The sequence below is a fragment of the Leptodactylus fuscus genome, chromosome 1 (assembly GCF_031893055.1).
Source record: "Leptodactylus fuscus isolate aLepFus1 chromosome 1, aLepFus1.hap2, whole genome shotgun sequence".
Taxonomy (NCBI): Eukaryota; Metazoa; Chordata; class Amphibia; order Anura; family Leptodactylidae; genus Leptodactylus; species Leptodactylus fuscus.
In genome coordinates this window covers 344,462,057-344,475,485 of record NC_134265.1, presented here as the reverse complement: position 1 = coordinate 344,475,485, position 13,429 = coordinate 344,462,057, and the positions used below count along the sequence as shown (strand labels likewise).

Genomic DNA, 13,429 nt, shown 5'->3' with positions numbered 1-13,429 from the left:
GGACAGGAACTACGACACTGGGGGCATTGAAAAAAATTGGAAAAAGTCATTGGCTGCCGAAATCAGGTGACCTCCATTTTAGACGAATAGTGTATTTCAAATCCGGGTCATATGAGAATGTGAACTTTGTGACTATGAGACAGGGATAGCTGTACAGGCAGGGATAGCTAGGGATAACCTTTATTTAGGGGGGAATGTTATTAAAAATAACTTTTTGGGGCTCTATCGGGTGTGTAATTGTGATTTTTGTGAGATAAACTTTTTCCCATAGGGATGCATTGGCCAGCGCTGATTGGCCGAATTCTGTACTCTGGCCAATCAGTGCTGGCCAATGCATTCTATTAGCTTGATGAAGCAGAGTGTGCACAAGGGTTCAAGCGCACCCTCGGCTCTGATGTAGCAGAGCCGAGGCTGCACAAGGGTTCAAGCGCACCCTCGGCTCTGATGTAGGAGAGCCGAGGGTGCGCTTGAACCCTTGTGCACCCTCGGCTCTGCTACATCAGAGCCGAGGGTGCGCTTGAACCCTTGTGCACACTCTGCTTCATCAAGCTAATAGAATGCATTGGCCAGCGCTGATTGGCCAATGCATTCTATTAGCCCGATGAAGTAGAGCTGAATGTGTGTGCTAAGCACACACATTCAGCTCTACTTCATCGGGCTAATAGAATGCATTGGCCAGCGCTGATTGGCCAGAGTACGGAATTCGGCCAATCAGCGCTGGCTCTGCTGGAGGAGGCGGAGTCTAAGATCGCTCCACACCAGTCTCCATTCAGGTCCGACCTTAGACTCCGCCTCCTCCAGCAGAGCCAGCGCTGATTGGCCGAATTCCGTACTCTGGCCAATCAGCACTGGCTAATGCATTGTATTGGCGTGATGAAGCAGTGCTGAATGTGTGTGCTTAGCACACACATTCAGCTCTACTTCATCGGGCTAATAGAATGCATTGGCCAATCAGCGCTGGCCAATGCATTCTATTAGCGTGAACTGAGTTTGCACAGGGGTTCTAGTGCACCCTCGGCTCTGCTACATCAGATTGCTACATCTGATGTAGCAGTGCCGAGTGTGCATCAGATGTGTAGTTGAGCAAAACTGACTCAGCACTGCTAAGTCTCTGCATTCGCATAGGAATGCATTGGCCAGCCTTCGGCCAATCAGCGCTGGCTCTGCCGGAGGAGGCGGAGTCTAAGGTCGGACCTGAATGGAGACTGGTGTGGAGCGATCTTAGACTCCGCCTCCTCCAGCAGAGCCAGCGCTGATTGGTCGAGTTCCGTACTCTGGCCAATCAGCACTGGCCAATGCATTTCTATGGGGAAAAGTTAGCTTGCGAAAATCGCAAACTGACAGGGATTTCCATGAAATAAAGTGACTTTTATGCCCCCAGACATGCTTCCCCTGCTGTCCCAGTGTCATTCCAGGGTGTTGGTATCATTTCCTGGGGTGTCATAGTGGACTTGGTGACCCTCCAGACACGAATTTGGGTTTCCCCCTTAACGAGTTTATGTTCCCCATAGACTATAATGGGGTTCGAAACCCATTCGAACACTCGAACAGTGAGCGGCTGTTCGAATCGAATTTCGAACCTCGAACATTTTAGTGTTCGCTCATCTCTAAAAATTACACAATATATATAACAACATACAAAATTTTATTAAAGATACATCAATAAACATAGATAACAAAAGGTGACTAGTGTCACAACACCATCAAACAGGGATGGACTCAGTACATCCAGGGTAAGCATATATTACAGGTAAGTATAAATCAGCAACGTGATTTACATAAGGATTAGAGATGAGCGAACACTGTTCGGATCAGCCGATCCGAACAGCACACTCCCATAAAAATGAATGGAAGCACGCAGACTTTGCTAGCGGCCGGCCGCTTAACCCCCAGGTGCCGGCCACTTCCATTCATTTCTATGGGAGCGTGCTGTTCGGAACGGCTGTTTTCATATCCTTGAAGGGTTGTCTGGGAAGTATCAAATCACCCCCCTCCCCCAGTCACTCTGCCTTCTCCTTCCTTCCTGATCTCACAGGTAATTCATTACGAGTGCTAGGGGGCTGGATGACTTTAGTAAAGCCTGCCCCCTAGCTGCCTCAGATCATACACTGATGAGCGAAAGGGTAACAATGTTTTGAACTTGTGATTTTCAGGCTCCATATCTCACCATCCAGTACAGCTTCCAATGTGAGACTACCATCATTTTATAGACAATCATCTTGGCTATCTCCTACATAAATTTCTCTCACAACTATTTAGCATATGAATAATTATGCAGATTCTTGTCATATAACTTCATTATTACGGTTTTACTTCTTTTTTCGAAGATTATCCGTGAAGACGATTTACCAAGAAAACAGAAACGGCATAATCCAGCTCATTGATAGCGGTCTCTCGGCCAAGAAAATAGACAAACTGCATCATGTGAGTGCCATGACAGTCGGAAGAATACGAAATGAAGTCTGTCCATCCGTTCAAAAGCCAAGAGGTAGACGTCCAGGCAAAATATCAGAGTCAACAAGTCTCATCACAAGGTCCATCAGTTGTGGTGTAACAAACACGTCTCTTATGCTTTGTAATAGTGAGATCACAGACATCCATGTAAACACCGTATGATGTGCATTACAATAGTCTGGAATGGTGGCCCAAAAAAAGGTGAAGAAGCCTCAACTTCAATATCATCATAAGAAGTGTCGATTTAAGTTTGCAAAAAAAATATGCAAAGTGGACAATAGAAGATTTGGAACGATAAGACGAAAGTCAAAGGGGTCTGAAAGAAAGAAGGTAAATGGAGGCTAACAGATAGAAAAATTGAAAAAATTGTCAAGTTTGGTGGAGAAAGCCTAATGATATGGCGTTCTTTCACAGCCAAAAGACTGGGATTCTCGACCGGGATCAATGGTGATCTCGAGCTATATGTATCTCACAAGACAAGTTGCTCAAGTACTGTGGGTATGAAAAGGACGACATAGTGGTCCAGCAGTACAACAACCTGAAGCATACATTGAGATTAGCAAAGAAATGGTTCAAAGATAATGGAGTAGAGGTGATGGATTTCCCGCCACAGCCCTCAGACCTTAACCCAATCACTTGTGGTTAGAGTTGAAGAAAAAGCTGTATTCGTACCCAAGTGAGTCGACCAGTATGCCCCAACATTGGGAACATGTAGAAGAGACCTAGGATCGGATTTCAGTGGAGACATGCTTGAATCTGATCGAGAGCATGCCCAGAAGGATTCAGGCAGTGTTGAGTTCCAAAAGTGGAGTTACAAAATACTAACAAAACAATAAAAATTACAATTTAGATTTTTTAGGAGCAAAACAGTAACAATGTGGTTACATGACAAGAATCTGCATAACTAATCATTTGCTAAATAGTAGGAAGTTAAGTTTATGTATGAGATTACCAAGAGGACTGTCTATGAAATGACGGTAGTCTCACATTGGAAGCTGTAGTGGATGGTGAGATATGGAGCCTGAAAGTCACAAGTTCTATACATTGTTATCCACTTGCTCGTCAGTGATGGCACAACCCCTGGTCCATCAAAAGTATCCCCAGGACCAGGTAAATGATTTAATACAATCCCTTTAACAAAAATGAAGATCAGTTAAGTGTAGATAATAAATTGTGTACATTATTGAATCAACTCCCCAACTTATATTTATATACTTTAGATGCATCAAGAGGCTCAAATAATATCTAGACGTAGAGACATGGCAACTAATATCCTCCCTCCCCAGTACCCACTTTCTTGATATGCAAATAGGAACTTAGTTTAAGGCATGAGCCCGGCTACCGATAGTACACTTTAAGATTCAATAGATTATCAATATATTGTGTGTGATAAAAAGGAGTTTTCCAGGACTAGAATATTGTTGCCTTATCCATGGGATCATCCTAACAATCCTACCGATCAGCTGTTTGAAGCATTTGCATGAATCTGATATTGCGGCTATTACGTCACATTCATCTACATGGCCAATTGGTAGGTCAGTAGCTCATATATCAAGAGGAGGCTAGGTTCACATCTGTGTTGGAATCTTTGTAGTGTACGGGCTCCGCGGGGGCCCACGGGTAACCACTTTTCTAGCGGACAGGCTCTCTGTCATTGGGTCCACAGAGATTAATCTAACATAAACCGCTATACGTTGTATGGCACTGTGCTGGGAATGAAGTGGCTGCAGTGCACATCCAAGTACTGTGGTATCTTATAACAGCTGATTGTGGGATTGCTAAGTGTTAGAATCCCAATAATGTGATACTAATGAACTGTCCAAAGATTACAAGAACTCTGGAAAACACCTTGAAATATAGATTTTTTTCGGTTAAATTTTAATCAAGAGAAAATACCTTTTGTAGTTTATTTTTGGTCAAAACTGCAAATCTTTTCTTTAGTGATTTCCGGTGGGTCTTCCCTTTGTCTTTGGATGCTTCTGAATTGGTAAAAAGTTTTATTAACATCCCATAAAACATAATGACTTTTAAGGATTAGTTCTATTACCATAGTTCTGGCAAAACACTCACTACTAGAGATGAGCGAACACTAAAATGTCCGAGGTTCGAAATCCGATTCGAACAGCCGCACACTGTTTGGCTGTTCGAATGGATTTCGAACCCCATTATAGTCTATGGGGGGGAAATGCTCGTTTCAGGGGTACGCAAAATTCAATACAATTATACTTACCAAGTCCACGAGTGACGGTTGGGCTGGATTCCCCTTGAAGTCTTCTCCCGGCGCAGCACCCCCGTGGCGTCTTCCGGCTGGAATTCACTCTGCCTAGGCATCGGGGCCTAGACAGAACCGACTGCGCATGCGCGGTCGGCTCTGCCCGGCCCAACGCCTGAGCAGAGCCAACTGCGCATGCGAGGGCATGCCCACGCATTCGCAGTCGGCTCTGCTGTCACGTTCGTGTCAGAGTCCAGACACAGATTCCAGGCTGCAGATTGCACCGCTAAGGAGACTATCCCTGGCACTACGGTGGCTAGCTAGGCCCTGCCTACGGGTGGTGGTCAGCTGTCTCCAAGCTAACCTTGGCCCCGACGACTCCTGGCTCTCTAGCACGAAGACCTGACAGACAGACAGGGCAAGAGCTGCAAGAAGCTAGGAACTGGGGATTCTAGGGTGGTGACCCCTGCAGAAATAAAGGTGCAGCTGCAGACAAACAAACAGGACGGGAGGTGCTGGACAACTGACACGCAGCACAACAAAGTACAAAACAAGAGGAATGAGGAGAGGGACAGTGGAGAGGTGAGGAAAGGGTAAACACGAGACTGGGGTAAAATAAACTGGAACCCACCTCAAACAACCAGACAGTGCCAAACAAACAGACGTGAAGGACAGGGCAGAGTAGAAGTGTGGAGGGAAAAACCAACTCACACACAAACAACACTCAAACTCCTTTCTAGTCTGTAAGCACAAGCAGAACACTCCTCCTCCTCCTCCTCCTCCTCCTCCTCCTCCTCCTCCTCCTCCTCCTCCTCCTCCTCCTCCTCCTCCTCCTCCTCCTCCTCCTCCTCCTCCTCCTCCTCCTCCTCCTCCTCCTCCTCCTCCTCCTCCTCCTCCTCCTCCTCCTCCTCCTCCTCCTCCTCCTCCTCCTCCTCCTCCTCCTCCTCCTCCTCCTCCTCCTCCTCCTCCTCCTCCTCCTCCTCCTCCTCCTCCTCCTCCTCCTCCTCCTCCTCCTCCTCCTCCTCCTCCTCCTCCTCCTCCTCCTCCTCCTCCTCCTCCTCCTCCTCCTCCTCCTCCTCCTCCTCCTCCTCCTCCTCCTCCTCCTCCTCCTCCTCCTCCTCCTCCTCCTCCTCCTCCTCCTCCTCCTCCTCCTCCTCCTCCTCCTCCTCCTCCTCCTCCTCCTCCTCCTCCTCCTCCTCCTCCTCCTCCTCCTCCTCCTCCTCCTCCTCCTCCTCCTCCTCCTCCTCCTCCTCCTCCTCCTCCTCCTCCTCCTCCTCCTCCTCCTCCTCCTCCTCCTCCTCCTCCTCCTCCTCCTCCTCCTCCTCCTCCTCCTCCTCCTCCTCCTCCTCCTCCTCCTCCTCCTCCTCCTCCTCCTCCTCCTCCTCCTCCTCCTCCTCCTCCTCCTCCTCCTCCTCCTCCTCCTCCTCCTCCTCCCAAGAATTCTAAGTTGGGACCATGAAAACCGGCAACTGGTGGAGACAGCCCTCTGCCTAATAAAGGCCCCAGCCTCCTTCCATAGGATAATGGCAATACATAACACCTGAGGTTACAGTTATAACCCCAAGTGTGTTCAGAAGACCAGAACACCATGTACACACTGATGGCTCAATGGTAGGGAACCCACCAGCAGATCACAGAAGCCCGGATCGAATCCCCGACAGAAACATACACCAACACACGCACGCGATCAGGTCATGACATATGCCTAGGCAGAGTGAATTCCAGCCGGAAGACGCCGCGGGGACGCTGCACGGAGAAGACTTCTAAAGGTTAGAGAAGAACCAGCATTGATTGGCAGAATGTATAGTATTCTGCCAATCAACGCTGGTTCTGCATCGAACCTTAAACTTCGAGCAGCTAGTAGTGTTCGATCGAGTACGAGTATTTCAAATACCGTAGTATTTGATCGAACACCTACTCGATCGAACACTACTCGCTCATCTCTACTCACTACCTATACCCAAGGTATAAATTATAAAGAAAGACAAATGGAAACTATTTCATATTATATTTTCTTTTCCTAAATCTGGTTCCAATGGTTGACAAATTTTTGAGATTACAGATGAACCCCAATTCCACTGGGCCCTGTGGCCCTGCTCCTCCATCCTGTCAACTGTCATCCATAGTATTGCAACACTTTGTTCTCATTATTGTCCCTCTCTGTTCAGGATTTGACTGTAAGTCAGAGAGTTTAAAGAACATGGCTGGGGCTGCATTAAAAATAATACTTTCTTATCTGGCACTTCCTGACATGGAAAACTGGCAGTACCGGGATGGTGTGGCTGGAACTATGACGGGAAAATCTGTCAATAAAGGTGAAAACTGTGTTTAACACTATTAGAGAGAAGAGCACATTCAAAGCCCCTCCTACCCACAGTGGCCAACTAAAGATTCAACTATATCCACAACATTATTTTTCCATTGGCCACCAGAGGTGCCATGAACATGATGCGTGTCATCAGCCTTACGGCATGTTTACATAACTGAACCATGCAAAGTACTTTTTTCATGGCCGAGTACTTTTTTCATGGTTCTAAAAATGCGACATGATGCTTGTAAGAGATTCCAGCAAAAATCTACCCTCCAAAAGCTCAATAGCGCTCCGTCCGTTATATACCCTACTGTGCCATAGTTGGGAGAAATTGCTCAACAAATTTTAAATGCATTTTCTCCTTTAACCCCTTGTGGAAATGCATAAAATAAGGACATTATAGGAAAAAGTTTTGTTTTCAATTTTCCCAGCCTAATACTGTGAAACACTTGTAAAGTCAAAGTACTAACTACACCCATTGATAAATTCCTTGAAGTGTTTAGTTTCCAAACTGGGCGACACTTTGGGGGTTTCTACTGTTTTGGCACCTTGAGGGCCCTGCAAATAGGACATGGTGCCTGAAAACTATTCCAGCAAAATCTGTCCTTTGCCAAAGGCCAAAGTGTTGCCATTCTAGAAGAGGGGGAGGAGTTGTACTTTTCTGGTACCTGCAACCTGAGGCTCTGCAAGTGCAACATGGCACCTGAAAATAATTCTAGTAAAATCTGCCCTCCAAAATACCTGTAGTGCTCCTTCCCTTCTGCTTCTTGCTGTGTGCCCATACATCAGTTTACATTCACTCGTGGTGGGATGATTTCATGTTCAGGAGAAATTGTATAACAGTTTATGTGATGCATTTTCTCCTTTAACCCATTGTAAAAGTGTAAATTCTAGGGCTTAATGAATGTATTGGTGACAGAAATTGAAATGTGTAAATTTCACCTCCATTTTGATTTAATTCCTGTGAAACACTGAATGTGTTAAAAAAAACCTTACTATGGCTATGTTCACATCTGCGTCGGAGTCTTCTGAAGAATCTGCTGATAGTTAGCAGACAAATGCTCCTTTGGTTTCAGTATAAAAACTGTGGATCCGATTGACAGAGAGCCCAGAGCAAGTGTGAACCTAGCCTAAATGCTGTCTTGAATTATTTCAGGAGTGTAGTTTTGAAAATGGGGTGATTTATGGGGGTTTCTATTACAGAGGCATTTCAAAGCCCCAACAGAACTTAATTGGTTCCTTGAAAAATAGGTTTTGTAAGTGTTCTTAAAAATATGGAAAATTGCTGTTTGCTTTGTAAGGGAGCATTCACACGGAGTAACGCCGGGCGTGTATCACAGTCGTACACGCCGGTGCTACGGCAGGCTGCCAAACACTTCCCATTCATTTCAATGGGAGCGCTCGTAACTCCACTGTTACGAGCGCTCCCATTGAAGTGAATGGGAAGTGTTCGGCAGCCTGCCGTAGCACCGGCGTGTACGGCTGTGATACACGCCCAGCGTTACTCCGTGTGAATACCCCTAAGCCTTATAATAGCTGAAGTAAATTAAAGGATGATCAAAGATTGATACCAAAATAAAGTAGATATGATAAATTATATTTAAGTAATTAGGGCATTATGACTATATATATATGAAGGGCATGTAATTTCAATGTTTGAAAACTGCATTTTTTTCCCAAATTTTCAACAAATTTCATATTTTTTATAATTATACACCAAACCTATTGCCCAAAATTTGCCACTAACATGAAGCACAATAAGTCATGAAAAATTTTTCTCAGAACAACTTTGTTAAAGGGATCCTATCACATAATTTTTTCTAGGTACCACGTCAGAATAGCCTTAAGAAAGGCTATTCGTCTCCTACCTTTCATCTTCTCCGCGCCGCCGTTCGCCTACAATCCCGGTTCTTCTCGGTATGCAAATTAGCTCTCTCACAGCACTGGAGGCGGGCTCCAGTGCTCAAACAGTGCTGGGGCCCGCTGTTACATACATTATAAGCCCTTATAAGCTAAATTCAATTAAACGACTGATAAGTGGAAGAACCGAAGGTAAAGAGCTTAGAAATCCCGGAGCACCTCCCCCCTCCCCTATCTGAGAGCAGGGAGCTATGTCACTTGTCTGTGGCAGAGACATAAACAGCTCAGAGCTGTTCCTAGCACTCAACCCCTCCCTCACTCCCCCCCTGAGAGCAGGCAGCTACGTCACTTGTCAACTGAGGAGATAAGCTCAGGTGGTTATGGAGATACAGTGTTAACAATGAAGTGAATAAATTAAGATAGCGGCCAAACAAACAGTTTTGATAAAGCAATGTATTTAGGAAAAGTCTTAAATCCACATAAACTAGCAGTATAGATAGGATCTTTGAGATGGGACAACCCCTTTAAGGCTATTCCGATGTGGTACCTAGAAAAAATTGTGTCTGAGTGATAGGATCCCATTAAAAATTAAAGTGTCTCAAAGGTATCACCACTTTTCATTATTTAAAAACTGAGGCCTTAAAGAGGTCATCCAGGCAAAAGTGGACAACCCTTTTAACATTTAAATCAGTTGGGGCAGTGAAAAAAAAAATGCATACTCACTTGTCCCCATTGCTCCAGTGTCCTCCCATGCATCCCAATTATTCTGCTCCAGCGGCATCTTCTGGAGTTCTGCTGAAGCAGCTGATTGGCCACAGCAAAGGGCCTGCAATGTCATTACTTGTGACATCATGGGGCCTCTTCCTGAGGCCACTGATTGGCTTCAGTGATCACGTGAATGCTGAGGTCAAACAGCACAATTCTAGAAGAGACCCGTGAAACGCCACCAAAGCAGAATATCTGGGACCTGCAGGAGGATACCGGAACAACGACAGGTGAATATGCTTTATTTTTTATTCCCCCAGATGATTTATACATTAAAAGGGTTGTCCATTTTTGCCTGGACAACCCCTTTAAAATAGTTTTAGGCTGTGTCCTTAAGGGGTTAACCTGTTTCCTGCCCTATTTTCTACAAATAATTTTATTGAACTGATTATATTAGGGCTTGTTCACATGGCAGAAAAGTTTTCCACCGTGTGTTTTTTTGGTGCGGCTAGCCATGGCGAGATGCCGATACTGTGCATCGACATTCCGTCGTGAATGAAAGGGCCCAAACAGGAGCATGTCTCAAGCCGCACAATCCGCGGCAAGATAGGTCATGTTTAGAGATGAGCGAACAGTGTTCTATCGAACTCATGTTCGATCGGATATTAGGCTGTTCGGCATGTTCAAATCGAATCGAACACCGCGTGGTAAAGTGCGCCATTACTCGATTCCCCTCCCACCTTCCCTGGCGCCTTTTTTGCTCCAATAACAGCGCAGGGTAGGTGGGACAGGAACTACGACACCGGTGACGTTGAAAAAAGTAGGCAAAACCCATTGGCTGCCGAAAACATGTGACCTCTAATTTAAAAGAACAGCGACGCCCAGGTTCGCGTCATTCTGAGCTTGCAATTCACCGGGGACGGAGGTTTCCGTCCAGTTAGCTAGGGCTTAGATTCTGGGTAGGCAGGGACAGGCTAGGATAGGAAGGAGAAGACAACCAACAGCTCTATAAGAGCTAAATTCCAGGGAGAAGCTTGTCAGTGTAACGTGGCACTGACGGGCTCAATCGCCGCAACCCAGCTTTCCCAGGATCCTGAATGGAATACACTGACAGTGTATTCCCGTATACCCCATATATACACCCCAAATCCCCGTTCCAACGGTGTGCCCCCCCACCTTCACCTCAGAAATACCCTGCAAGTCCCCTAGCAATAGAATTGGGGCTATATACACCCACTATTTTTGCTACTGCCATATAGTGCCATTGTCTGACTGGGAATTCAAAGAATATATTGGGCTTACATATAACTTCAATTCCAGGGAGAAGCTTGTCAGTGTAACGTGGCACTGACGGGCTCAATCGCCGCAACCCAGCTTTCCCAGGATCCTGAATGCAATACACTGACAGTGTATTCCCGTATACCCCATATATACACCCCAAATCCCCGTTCCAACAGTGTGCCCCCCCCCCATCTTCACCTCAGAAATACCCTGCAAGTCCCCTAGCAATAGAATTGGGGCTATATACACCCACTATTTTTGCTACTGCCATATAGTGCCATTGTCTGACTGGGAATTCAAAGAATATATTGGGGTTACAAATACCCTCATTTCTTGCTATTGCCATATAGTGCCATTGTCTGTCTGGGAATTCAAAGAATATATTGGGTTTACAAATTCCCTCATTTCTTGCTACTGCCATATAGTGTTATTGTCTGACTGGGAATTGAAAGAATATATTGTGGTTACAAATACCCTCATTTCTTCCTACTGCCATATAGTGCCATTGTCTGACTGGGAATTCAAAGAATATATTGGGGTTACGTGCACCCACAATTTTTGCTACTGGTATATAGTGCCAGTTTCTGAGTGGAAATTCCCCAAATAATTTGGGGATTCATTCACCCTACATCTCAGGCTCTTGCCATATTCACCCAGGTTGTCAGTGCTGCACCAGCTCGTTCCCAGTCAGCTCGGCCCGAAAAACACATTACCTATATAGAGGATTTGGACAATGAAGACAACATGTTCTAAATCTAATGTCTGCACCTTCTCCAGAATTAAAATAAAGGCAGCGTTTAACTTTCAAATAGCACTGCACAAAGGAAGATCTTATCAGCTTGTCTCATGACATGCTACTAAAAAGTGTCATTTGTGTATCTTAATGTAAATATGTTGTATAAGCTTTTTGGGTTTTAGGCACTGCCAAGTTATTTATTACCACCCGCTCCCTTATAATGATGATGACGCCAAAGTCACTGTGGGTGTTCAGAGCTCACAGCTTTGGTTGACATTTGTCTTGCTCTCTGTCGGTACCAGCTGTCTTTTTGGATACCGTAAAGTTATGTTGACTTTATTAACAGCTATAGAAGCTTTAGCCAGGTTGTGACGGTGTGTAACCCTAACAACACTAAGTGGGATACACATTAATAGTCAGTCTATGTACGCTAAACGTATCACTGAAGTAATTTTTTTTTCCCTCTCCCCTAATATAAGAAAGGAACAGAGATTAGACCTAGACCGGGATTCGAGGCTTGTAAAAATCCAGTATTATTTGTTCTTCATGATGTGAAATATGTGTTGAAAAGCAACCCAAGATGAAGTCAGCCATGTGTGCCAGTGTGTTACTTGGCATGCCTTTGCTGGCCCCAACTGTAAGGGTCACTCTCCATTTCCTCCATTTTCCACTCCCCTTCACACCATTTGTGGTGAAGCAATGGGATGCACTGAAGTGCACCCTCTAGCCTCGTGTGGGACAGGGACATCAGATGCCACTCCAACCCCCTCGTCTTCCTCCGCCAGCCAACGGTGCGAAGATGAGAGGAGTGTGCTCTGAATGTTTTCTGCCTAGCAGAGGCTAGTTCTCACTTACGAAAATGGCCCCACTTTGACCTGTATATCATGCACAATGGTGTAGGTTTCAAAGAAACATGGCACCAACAAGTTGAAAAACGTGGGCCATGAGTGGATCGTGTTTGAGTCTGGCAAGCTCCAGATCTGCTACCAGGTTCCAGCCATTATCACAGGTGCAAAAATGCCAGGCCCCAGGTGTAGCAGGGAAAAAAAAATGCCATCTCAGCCAGGATGGCATCCCTGTCCTCGGAGGCACTGTGCTGTCTGTCCCCCAAGCTGATCAGTTTCAGCACGGCCTGCTGACATCTCCCCACACCAGTTTTACAGCGTTTGCCGCTAGTAGCTGGGGTGGAGGTTGCAGCATCGTAGGGTTTCAGTCTACTCCTGCCATGAATTTTGGCCTGGGAGAGGAGATAGGCCACCCCAGTTTGCACCCGGGGACCAGACTCCACCACATTCACCCTGCCTGTCATTAAAGATAAGCACTGCAGCATCCCTGACCACAGGCGCTTGTCCATGTGTCGGTGGTCAAGTGGACCTTGCAGAAAAGCGCAGAGCTCTGGGCCCGACTGATGTTATGGGACACATGCAGGCGCAAGGCAGGGACAGCACACCAAGAGAAGTAGTAATGGCTAGGCCCAGCATAGGGACGTGCCCCAGCTGCCATCTGCTGACGGAAGGCCTGGGTATCCAGAAGCATAAACAAACACCAACATCTCCAGGGCCAGCAGTTTATCGATGAGGCTGTTAAAGGCTTGGGCATGGGGGTGGGTTGTGTTGTACTTCTGCCTGCAATGAAAAGCTTGGGAGATGTGGAGTGGCTGGGAAGAGGCGCATGATGGTGCAGGCCAAAAGGGCGCATGAGGGTGAACTCCCCAATGTGTCAGAGATAGGTGTGTAGGTGTCCTTGCATCATATACTTGCACCATATTTGGCTTTGGAAGTTAATTTTGTGCCAAAAAGTGGTTAAGACAGCGATCCCTCAGCTACTCCCGTTACACTGTCTATTGACAACTCCAGCACTGAAGTTACCA

The 13,429-nt window shown here is 46.0% G+C and overlaps 1 protein-coding gene across 1 annotated transcript in view; it reads right to left on the bottom strand.

The window, feature by feature from the left end:
• Positions 1-13,429, bottom strand: part of LOC142183602 (uncharacterized) — a 128,986-nt gene that overhangs the window by 45,438 nt on the left and 70,119 nt on the right. Inside the window, exon 8 of the mRNA XM_075258764.1 lies at positions 4,351-4,433. Within this exon, the coding sequence (XP_075114865.1) occupies positions 4,351-4,433 (83 nt within the window). The remainder of the gene's footprint in view (positions 1-4,350; positions 4,434-13,429) is intronic.